The 12128-nt window shown below is 39.2% G+C and overlaps 1 protein-coding gene across 1 annotated transcript; it reads left to right on the top strand.

Moving 5' to 3' along the window:
* The first annotated feature begins 1783 nt into the window (after positions 1–1783).
* On the top strand, positions 1784–11877 carry LOC119491847 (vomeronasal type-2 receptor 1). The gene is made up of 14 exons (XM_037776095.1): positions 1784–2172; positions 3142–3433; positions 3519–3761; positions 5224–5415; positions 5515–5637; positions 5794–5978; positions 6773–6893; positions 6973–7200; positions 7303–7426; positions 8532–8692; positions 8775–8970; positions 9100–9350; positions 9438–9637; positions 10844–11877. Exons 1-14 carry the CDS (start codon positions 1787–1789, stop codon positions 11163–11165), a joined length of 3024 nt encoding a protein of 1007 aa, XP_037632023.1. The 5' UTR covers positions 1784–1786; the 3' UTR covers positions 11166–11877.
* Positions 11878–12128: the final 251 nt, after the last annotated feature.

The following is a 12128-nucleotide window of genomic DNA, read 5'->3' as shown; positions in this document are numbered from 1 at the left end:
AGCTGAATATTTTGATAGTCGAACGGTTTCTGTAGCTGAAAGTATGCAGGACTAGTTAAAGGCCAAAAAACGTACGGAAGAAATAGTTGAAGTTGAAGTTGAAGAAGTTGAATAAACCTTAGAAGAACAATACTGGGAATGCTGAATCAGTAATAATAGCTATTTGATTTAAATTTATTTATCTTTTTGAATTATTGTAGTCCAAGTGTTCTGAGAGATAACTAGACTTCTGCACCTCATCATGGCTCCCTTTTCAGGCTTTAAAAAAATCTAGCCCGTGACGGGAGACTTTGACCGATCACAAGTTATTTTATTCAGAGAGACACACTTTCTCATTTTACAACAAAACCGTACACTACAAGATGATTCTGAAAACATTTGAGGTGAGAAATAGGCATTAACGTAACATAATATTGATTGATATTTAATCAGCGCTGCCTAGTTTGACCGTTTGGTCGGAGTTCGCGAGTGATTGACAGCCGCTCTCATAGACAGCAGCTGGACAGCAGACCTCAGATCAGCTCTTACTGCTTGTTTGTTTTCCTCCAGTCTGTGAAATCTCGCAGATGCCGTTAGGAGCACCAGAGGACACAGAGGCACATGATTTTTTTCAGGTTACCTGTTTCATGTACTACTGTCACGATATAGCAACCGTTTTATAGAAATAACTTTTTTTATCATATTTGCTCCAATCTCGCCTACTTCAGCTTTAAATATCCACACTTCGTATTTTTTTGTCTCGTCTGAGTCATAAAAACTCCCCCCCCCCCATTGAACAAACAAAAAATATGGGGTTGAAATGATCTCACTTGCTTCTAATGCAGCCTTGTTGTGCATTTCTTGCACCAGCTGTAAAAATAAATCTGATTACTGTAATGTCACTACAGTCTTCTTTAGCACTGGAAGCAAGTTGTTATTCAAAACCTGCAAACAGTAGAGTAGAATACAAAGACCTTTTGTCCATTTAATCATGTGCCTCTTTACAAATGTCTGCATGGAGTTGGCAATTGAAATGCATTAACCTTTTTTATAAATTACTGTACATAATTGATTTCTTGCAGAACTTATCTGACTCATGTGCCTGAGAGATCACAAGGGCTCAATCACACTCTGACACACACTCTGGAGGTCATCATTTAACAAATATCCTTCTTTTTTAAAATTCCTTCTTCGTGTGACAACTTCCCTATAATTTAATGTAATAACAGTAACAGTATGGCTGTTTACAGTAGCTGTACTGTATGTCCCATACAGCTACTGTAAACAGCCATAGTTAAGACTGTAGCCTATTTGTTACCCAGCAGAGGTCCCTCCGTGTGCCAGGGGTTCAGGTGTGAGTTTGTCCCCGCTGACTGAGAGACAAGAGCAGACAAGTTCAGTCATCCATCAACACACACACAGATACACACTCAGGGGACACACGGCACCATTTTTTTGAACAGTAGCTGAGCCGTTAAGGTGCGTGAAGACTGTACAAGTTACCACATGCAGCTGCCAATTAGCTCATGGCCTGTGGCGGTTTATCCTCTGCAGCTGACCTGCGTGCAGACTGATAAACTGATTTATATTTACAGGAGGAAAGAAAGAAAGAGAGAATAAAGAGAAATTAAATGTTTATTTGACGTAGAAGTATGTGTTTGTGCATGTTTGGTGGTCCAGGGTCCAGTTTGTGCTCTTGGGAGTGAGACACTTTTTGAACCAAACTTCATTTTATACACCATTAATGAGATCATAATGCTACTAAAAATGAACAAAGTCCTTCTTTTCAAGGTTTCAATGAAGATTAATGCACCCTCATCCAGTGTCCTCCTCTTCACTTTTGTTCTCAGGTTACCCCGTGCAGCTCATCTCCCTCGAGACCAGACAAGACACCTGTCACACTTTGCTGTTCCCTTCGCCGTTTGCCACAGCAAGAGCTCTCACCGGCTCCTCTCTGCCTCTACATAGCATGGAAGCCGGACGCTTTCTGCTTGGATTATGTGCCTTTTTCTACTTTTACAGATCTGTCTCGGCAGAGTCCACGTGCAAGCTGAAGGCCAAGTTCAACCTGAGCGGCTACAAGAATGTGGAGAAGAAGAAGGTCGTTATCGGGGGCATGTTTCCTGTACACAAGCGTATTGCTTCCAGTGATGGCAACACTTCGAGGGTGCCGGTCTCCGCGGGGTGTGAGGGGTGAGTTGAGCTCCTCATAATGTCTCTTTTTTATCACGTAGTTGTTGTTAGAATGTATAACACTGATTTTAGATAATCTCATCGGCCAATTCGAGTGATATTATTTAATATTTTAGTTCTTAAATGAGAAATAGTTTTACTTCAGTATATGTTTCAACCAAACAGTGTACTTCTGAGAGCTCCTCTGGGGCCAATTAGCCCATATTATTATGGCGACAGGCCTTTACAGTGTAGCATGCAACAATAATCAGCAAGTCTGCAAACCCTCCTCTTGTGGCTAATTAAGGTAATAACATCAAAAGACTAAAATAGTCGGTGTGTATCTTCCAGTCATCAAGTATTTTAACAGTGCAATAGTTTTTCTTTCTAATCTGAAATTCTCATTCCACGTTCACATTTGGTGTTGTTTGCCATGTTATGATTTGAGCATATTTTTTATGCTAAATGCACCTGTGAGGGTTTCTGGACAATATTTGTTATTGTTTTGTGTTGTTAATTGATTTCCAATAATACTATTATACATACATTTAAATAAAGCAAACATATTTGTCTACTCCCATGTTGATAAGAGTATTAAATACGGGACAAATCTCTCTTTAAGGTACATTTTGAACAGATACAAAATGTGCGATTAATTTGCAATTAATCATGAACAATTATGTGATTAATCACGATTAAATATTTTTAATCGATTGACAGCCCTATTATTTATTATTTCTCATCATGCATATACATACTACATCCTGTCTACATTCAGCTTATCCATTTGCTATTTTAACTTGCACTATTTCATGTCTTTGATTCTCATTTCGCTTTTACTTGTGTGATTTTCCTTTTTTTATATATTCACATTTTTAATGAGCATTGTTGAAGGTACCTGAGGTTTTCATTGCCAACGACTGCTTGATGTAATTGTTGTGCATATGACGAATAAACAAACTCACTCATCACTCTCCCATCATCCTCCAGGTTTAACTTCCGCACCTTCCGCTGGACCCAGACCATGCTGTTTGCAATCAATGAAATCAATGAGAGGCAAGACCTGCTGCCCAACACCGACCTGGGCTATGTCATCTACGACTCCTGCTTCACCATCTCCAAGGCCGTGGAGGGCACCCTCACCTACCTGACGGGCCAGGATGAGGCCGTACCCAACTACCGCTGTGGCAGCGGGGCCCCTCTGGCTGCTCTGGTGGGCGCCGGGGGCTCCGACCTGTCCATTGCCACGGCGAGGATACTTGGGCTTTATCACTTCCCACAGGTAGGCCAGTGGTGAGTTAGAGGAAGGATAAATTAACAAATAGAGAGAACACGTTCATGTGTCTCCTCTCCTCTGTCATCTTCAGGTCAGCTATTCGTCCACCTGCTCCGCCTTGGAGAGTAAGTTCCAGTTCCCCACCTTCCTCAGGACCATTCCCAATGACAAGCACCAGTCCACAGCTATAGCCAAGCTGGTGCTCCACTTCGGCTGGACGTGGGTGGGCACCATAGCTGCCGACGATGATTACGGCAAGTATGGCATCAAAGACTTCAAGGAGCAGGTGGAGGAAGCTGGTGTGTGCATCTCCTTCTCTGAGACGCTGCCAAAGGTAACATCTCTTCAGTCAATATTTCACTATCCCACCTCTTATTGTGACCACACACTGTGTTTTCTAGAGATGTATCACAATTCAATCCTGTTGAAAAATGAAGGTGAATAGTTTAAAAATTGTTACTAATAGGCCTACCACCATGAAACTTCCCAGTTGATTTCTTACATTAAGTCAGTTATTTTTTGTATTACAAGTTTTCTGAAATTTTATGTTTAAATATACAAATAAGGCATTATCTTACTAAATATGTGCCAAGAATTCTTAACATTGGATAAAGCCAGAAAGTCAGCGTCCTGTTGCTCGCGCTCGCCCATGTGCACGCGCTACATGAATGTGAGCTAGATATTCTCAGAGCTGAAAAAAAAATGATTTTTTTTTTTTTGAAAATGAAAAATGAAAAATAAAAAAATTAAAAATTAAAAATAATAATAAAAAAAATAATAAAAAAAAATAAAAATAAAAATGAAACTAAAAAATAAAATAAAATAAAATAAAATAAAATAAAAAAATTTAAAATTAAAAAAAAAAGAAATTTTTAAAAAAATGTTGAAAATGAAAAATGAAAAATAAAAAAAAGAAAAATAATAATAAAAAAAAAATGTTTTTTTTTTTTGAAAATGAAAAATGAAAAATAAAAAAATGAAAAATGAAAAATAATAATAAAAAAAAAATAAAAAAAAAAAATAAAAATGAAACTAAAAAAGTAAAATAAAATAAAATAAAATAAAATTTAGATCATATAATATTGACCACCACTTCTTCTTCTTCTTCTTCTTCTTCTTCTTCTTCTCCTTCTTCTTCTTTAGCTTTGAGGTATTACCGCCACCTACTGGATTGGAGTGTGGAGCAGTAGATTGGCAGGAAAAATATAAATAAAAAAAATATAATTTAAATATAAAAAATAATAAAAATAATAAAAATTGTCATCATGTTTTTAGGAATAAAATATTGTATAAATCAGGCTATGAATGATATATGAACAAACCCCTCTGAAAAAACCTTCAGAATATAGATAGGAATGAAAATAGAAAGTTTGGTGTCTGTAAGTGCTGCTGAAGTGGAGATTTCTGGCTCAGAGTCTGAGAATCTTTAATGTGTTGTAAAATTTCATAAATTTTGAAGACACTACAGGTGAATAGGGTAAACAATTTAACTAATAGATATCACCACAAAACGTCCCCAGTTAATTACTTACATGAAGACAATATTTTTTTTGTATTACAAGTTTTCTGAAATGTTATGTTTAAATAAATAAATATTATCTAATGGTAACTTTTGGTGAATTTAGGAGAAATCTACAGACGCAAATAGACAAAGTAGTAAAATAAACACTTAAATGTGTATTTTAGATCTTTTCTTTCCACTAGTCTGAAAGAAGACATGTTATGGAAGCAAAATCAGCCCAAAATCTCAAAATTGACCAGTACATGAAAAACAATGTTTGTGTCTAAAACTTCAGGTGAGTTCCCCAGAGGACATCCAGCGTATTGTTCAGACTGTAGTCGAGGCCACGGCCAAGATCATCGTGGTCTTCTCATCAGACGTGGACCTCAGTCCTCTGATCGGCGAGCTGCTCCGGCACAATGTGACCAACCGCACCTGGATCGCCAGCGAGGCCTGGGTCACCTCCGCTCTCATCAACGAGCCTGGGGTGAGTGCTCGGTCCTGGTGATGACTGAAGGTGAAGAAGGTGCTGCAGAGGCTCTCACCAGACTGAGCTGATGTTGACAGTGTGGATGTTTTTACCTAGGTGAACTCAGTGCTGGGTGGTACCCTAGGCTTTGGGGTTAAAAGAGCTGACATCCCGGGTCTTCAGCGTCATCTACTGGACATCGACCCCTATGACCCGCTCGCTGAGGAATTCTGGGAGACGGTGTGTTTATTAGACTGATTAATTGGCCAGAGGAGCATTACACTGTCTCCATATCACCCAGCTATTAGCCACATGCAAAATCTGATTGTTGACAACTTTGAGAGTTATGCACAAATCTAGAGAAAGTTTGTGACCTTATTTTTTTTTGTCTTATAGGTGTTTAACTGCACGTTGAACTACGACACAGCGATGCGGCAGGCCAAACAGAGGGCCAAGGAGGTTAACAGCACGCTGTCCAGGGCGGTGAGGGCGGGTCCTGCTGGGTTGTGTACCGGCAGTGAGTCTCTGGCACAGCTTGGTAACACCTTCTCTGATGTTTCCCAGTTACGAATCACTTACAGGTCAGTTCTCACTGCTCATATTGTTACTACATGGTCCTAGTAATGTCACTACTGCAACTAAATTCTTTTTACCTTCATGCCTCTACAACACCTATCACCTCCACCACTAAGAACATGGCACCATTAAAGGGTCAGTTCATCCGACCCATGTCTGGCCAGGGAGATTTTGAGATACCTGCCCGGTCGTGGCGTTCTTCAATTTGCTTTCTAAAAGCAACTTTAGACGCCTTGTAGATATAGACGTTTGCAACGCATTATCTTTCAAGTTATTTGGCTTGCTTAACTCACGGTTGGGGCGATTTGTTTGGCTTGTCGGGCTGGCTCGATGTTGAATCCCTCATGCGGTTAATCAAAAATAAATCAAGGTTATTCCAACACACATTTAACAAAGAAAATATGCCTTTACAACAATCAAAATCAAGTCAAGAAGCAAAACTCAAATAAAATGATAATCAAACTTCAATTAATTGGCTGGGGCGCCATGGGAATTGTAGTCCTATCATTTTCTATGGCCTACAGAGGTCACCACTAGGTGCCAATATTGTTTTCACTATTTACTCGAAACAAAACAAAAAACTGGCTCCAACACTGCGTCTCAAACTTCTGCTGCCAATGGAGGTGAATGGAATCGCATTTGTGCTGCACAAAGCAATGAAAAATTACATTTGATAGATAGATAGAACTATGAAGTGAAAATGTGTTTGAGTGAACTAACCCTATCATGATAAAATCATACTGATGGAAATGTGGATGATGATATGATTAATAATGATGATGAAGATGTCCCCCCACAGTGTGTACAAAGCCGTGTACGCTGTGGCGAACGCCTTGCACGAACTGGAGCACTGTGTAAAGGGACAGGGGCCGTTCATCAACATCGACTGTGCTGACATCACAGACTTTAAGCCATGGCAGGTAAGCCTTTTTGTGTATGTGTATGTTAGTACAAATGTTTATATATGCATATGTTTCACTACGTCTGCCTCTCCCTTAGCTGATGTACTACCTGAAGAACGTGCGCTTCAAAGTGCCGCACACTGACGAAGAGGTCTACTTTGATGACGGGGACGTAGAAGGCATCTATGACCTCATTAACTGGCAGTTCGACGGTAATGGGGAGATATCCTACGTCACCGTGGGACACTACAACGGCTCAGCAGCTCCAGAGGACAGGATGACCATAACGAATGACTCCATTGTGTGGAACAATGACATGTCGGAGGTCAGCAGCATATTGATCATTAACTCGTCTAGATTGTGATTAGAGTCACATGCATGTGTGTGTCTCTATAAATCTGTGTATTTATGTGTGTTTGTGTTGCAGCCTCCTCGGTCAGTGTGCAGTGAGAACTGTCAGCCAGGCACCAGGAAGGGGATCCGACAGGGAGAGCCAGTCTGCTGCTTCGACTGTATCCCGTGTGCTGATGGAGAGATCAGCAACTCAACTAGTCAGTATACAGATTTCAAGCTGTACTTTATACTGTACCTCGACACAATAACAAACAAGACAGGATCAAGCAAAAGGTGGGGAGGGCATGTTGTCTCTCTGTGGGGTCCTTTCCATGGTGCTGTCAGACACTTTTAGTGATGGTCTGGGCCTGTCAGTGGCAGGGACTGGCCAATTGGTGGACTTGCGTTGGCTGTGGGGAATTGCCCTGAGCGATTGCATTGTGGTCTGTTTGGCAGCCGCCGCTTGCAGCATTCTCCCTCGGAGCTGGACCAAATTCGGAAGTTGTGGTCCCTGTTGGTCACTTGGACACAAAGACATGGGAGTGTTGGTTTCAAGTTGAGGAGTACAAGAGTTACCCTTTTAGGACATTTTGATACTAAGAGATTTGTACTTTTACTTAAGTAAGATTTTGAATGCAGGACTTTTACTTGTAACAGAGTATTTCTGCACTGTGGAATTAATACTTTAATTTATCTGAGTACTTCTTCCATAACTGCATGTATCCCAGATGTAGTCTGATGTTGATGAAACTTGGTGCCTCCCACAACTGCAGTGTGGGGATTTAGTGTGTGACCCAATGGAAACACTATGAAAAACTCCCCAAAACCCCCCCTGTACCTTATAGGCATGATGGTATCTTCTCAAAAAGTCTGAACTTTTCAGAACCTTAGTGAATACAGTGAGTACATTTTATTTTAGTCAAACAAACAAGAACACATTCAAGAGCGTTAGGATCCTTTAACATGCATTAACTGAAAAAAAGCCAATTACCACAGAGAGGAAGTTTTGTTTCACAAAGATAGAAGATGCTGCAAAACTAAGCATGGCGTCTTCAAAACCCATCAGAATCCCCTCATGATGGCTATTATTTAACACTCATATTCATTGTCACTTCACACTGAAATTGGTGTTAGATCAAGAATGTCTTATGTCATGTTTTAGCATGAACAGTTGGGCCTCTGTTTCAAGCCAGCGTTCAAACAAACCACAACAACCATAGATTTGCAGTTACACCAAACGATAACGTATATAGCTTTTACTGTTCGGTGCCAACATAGCGAGAGGTAAACATGACACTGCTAATCTCCCTTCCTCTCTGACAGACGCTCGGGCGTGCATCCTGTGCACTTACGAAGAGTGGTCCAATGATGCTCATGATATCTGCGTACCAAAAATCATCGAGTACCTGGCCTTCGGAGAGCCGCTGGGGATCACTCTCATCGTCATCTCGGCCTTCGGAGCTCTGGTCACCATCGGTGTCGGGGTGAGACTCACACAGGGGAAACACACCTCAAGGTGATTAAAAACCTCATATGATGTGTTTCACTGATCTTCTTTTTTCCCAGGTGGTGTTTGTTGTGAACATCGGCACCCCTCTGGTGAAAGCCAATGATCCTCTGTTGAGCTTCTCGCTGCTCTTCTCACTTGTGGTGACCTTCCTCTGCTCCATCGTCTTCCTCGGAAAGCCTCAGCACTGGAGCTGCATGACCAGCCAAGTAGGTCTGGCTCTGGGCTTTGCTCTCTGCCTTTCCTCTCTCATGGGTGGGTACACCTATACTGCTTCCTTTTTTTACTGTACTTTGCATGTATGTATATACACTGTTTACCTGGCAGTGGTTCTCAGTAGGCCTGCCACTGCACTATCTATCTACTAACTACTGTGTAACTCAGGTAAGGCAGCTCTGTTGATGCTGAGAGCTCGGACTCTGAAAGCGGCCCGCGTCAAAGCCAAAGCAGCTGCCAAAGCAGCAAAAGCAGCAGCAAAAGCTGCAGCAGAAGCAGCGGCCAACAGCGGCAGTCCTGATGTTATTGTGACCAACACATTTAACAACAATGAGGCCAGTACCAGTGTGGACCCTGAAGTTGACAGAATCTCCTGTGCCCACCAGAGGGCAATAACTGCTGTGGGAACATTAATACAGGTAAGTACATTGAAGGAAGGAGGGACATCTTACTCTGACCTGATCCTGATCCTGATCCAGTAGTATATCTGACTTTCTTCCACCCAGGCTATAGCGTGCACAGTGTGGCTCATCATCCTCCCTCCACACCCCATCGAGAACACCTCCGCCCAGAATATAAAGATCATTCTCGAGTGTGATGAAGGCTCAGTGATCTTCATCTGTTGCATCTTTGCCTATGACATCCTGCTGGCTCTGATAGCCTTCGTCTTCGCCTTCATAGCCCGAAAACTGGAGGACCACTTCAGGTAGGAAACAGATGAAATATTTCAGATTAAAGAAATGGATAGTTAATTAATTACACTTAAGATTAATAGTTATTTTACTGTTAACAAACAATGAAATGGTGATTAATAATGTTTACTAATTAATTAATTAATTAATTATTTCATCATTAGTTTGTGTAATATAAAATAATTGGTTTATAAATGATATATTGTATCATAGCTGATAAAATACCATTACATTCTGATTACTTTAGTAAACTGTTTTATTAACAGTTTATTGTTGCACACATTATAACATTTTATATACTATAATAAGTATTTGTTAATAATTACCAAAATATTTGTAAACCTTTAAGAAATCATTTGTAAAACATCTATAAACGTTACATAGATGGATGGACCAGTAACCAATTATTAACCATTGACAAAGTATTAAGTATCTATCTAAATAATGTCTATAGATTATTTTGTTTATTAACCATTTAACAAGGTATTATAATCATCCATTGCATCTTCATAATCGCCATTCAAATAATGTTTATAGATGGTTTAAAAAACAGTTATTAACCATTAAAGTGTTACAAATATCAATCTATGTAATATTTATAGATGTTTTACAAATGATTTCTTAAAGGTTTACAAATCATTAGTAATCAGTAACACATTCTTAATATAGCATATACAATGTTATAATGTGTGCAACAATAAACTGTTAAAATAATATAAATTATAGCATTACTGATTATTAATAAACATTATTAATTACCATTGCATTGTTTGTTAACAGTAAAATAACTATTAACTAAAGTTTAATTAACTATCAATTTAACATTTATTAAAGCTGGTTATTATAGATAAATAAATATATACATAAATAAATAAGGTAATTATATAAACAGTTATCTAAATTAGCTTTAAAGCTGATCCTGAAATTGATTTTTGTAAAGAAGAAAAGAGATGCATTCACTTTAGAAAAACATTGTATTGAAGGGCAACATGTTAGAGGGATTATTTATTTCTGTTCACACGTCCTTATCTTCTGGCTGCGTGCAGACATCAGCAGGAATTATGTAAAATTAGACACAAAACACTGGTATTAATCTGTAAAATGTCAACAGGTGTATGCTACTTCTCTAATGTAATGTCCACTTGTTCCTTTCTCTCATTCAACCAGTTTGGTGTAAAGAACATTTCTTTAAGCAGCATGTTTCTTCCTCTGTCTTCCAGCGAGGCGAAGTGTGTGACCTTCGGCATGTTCGTCTTCTTCATTGTGTGGATCTCCTTTGTCCCAGCGTACCTCAGCACACGTGGCAAGTTCATGGTCGCCGTCCAGATTTTCGCCATTTTAGCTTCCAGCTTCGGTCTGCTGACCTGCATCTTCCTGCCCAAGTGTTACGTACTCCTGGTCAAACCTGAACGCAACACAGAGGATATGATGAGGCCCCGCGCCAAACCACGCGACGGGACCGGGACCGGGACCTCGGCCTCGCTCGCCACAGCTGGTACTGAGGTCACTGCTACGATCGCATCCACTGCGATTGATGATTAGTGGAGCAGCACTGAGAACTAAACTGAAATCGTAAAATAATGCAGATGGCGGATGTGCCACTGCTTCATTGGGCAACTGGTCCAGCTGATTAGGGTTGTTATTCACATATATTTTACAATCATCATGTTTTGGTCTATAATTAATAGACAAAATATATTATTTTCAAAATATTTATTTTTACATTGTTACACTGCTTGAGATAGAGTTGATTTTAATAAGCAATATCGATGAGGAAAGAACTTCAACGATTACCTAATATCTCAAACATGCATTTTCAAAAACATTGCTATTTCAGAAAATAAGTCCTAATACATGTCAAACACAGGACATTTTTAACACAATATAATTTACTATAATGCCACTGTGAGTCCTGCTAAAACATATCTTAACAAGTTCAGACTCTTACTGTCAAATTGCTGTTGTTTCTGTTGTGGTAGCGTAATTGAAATAAAGGCAACGTTTTACCTCAGACATACTGTACTTCTAGATACAAATAAACACATTTTGACATTTTATAAACATACAGGCATTTAAGCTTATGTTGTTCCTAAATCAAAATATTTGCATACAATGTTTACTCTGTAAACTTTACTTTCAATTACAATAATAACCTGTCAATGTGATACAAGCTAGTGTAACTCTGATAGCATTATACATTTCCAAATAATATAATAAATGTCATTTTCAGTCACTATAATACGTGTTTTTCTTGTTAAAGCAATAAATGAATGAATGAACAACAAGTGTTACTCTTTAAATCAATGAGCAGTGCTAAAAGGGGACTTCTTTAAAGCTGCACAAATATATATAATAATATATTTATATTGATGTTAATATTAATGTAGCCGAGCACGGCCGCAGCTTGTTAGCGTGAACCACCTAGCTGCTACGTTAGCACCACGGTAGCTCAGACACAACAACTAACCATAATATCAACTAATCATATTGACACATGTTCTATTA

The sequence above is a fragment of the Sebastes umbrosus genome, chromosome 7, assembly GCF_015220745.1.
Source record: "Sebastes umbrosus isolate fSebUmb1 chromosome 7, fSebUmb1.pri, whole genome shotgun sequence".
Classification (NCBI taxonomy): Eukaryota; Metazoa; Chordata; class Actinopteri; order Perciformes; family Sebastidae; genus Sebastes; species Sebastes umbrosus.
Note: the sequence above shows the minus strand (reverse complement) of the source record. Positions and strands in the feature narration are given on the sequence as shown.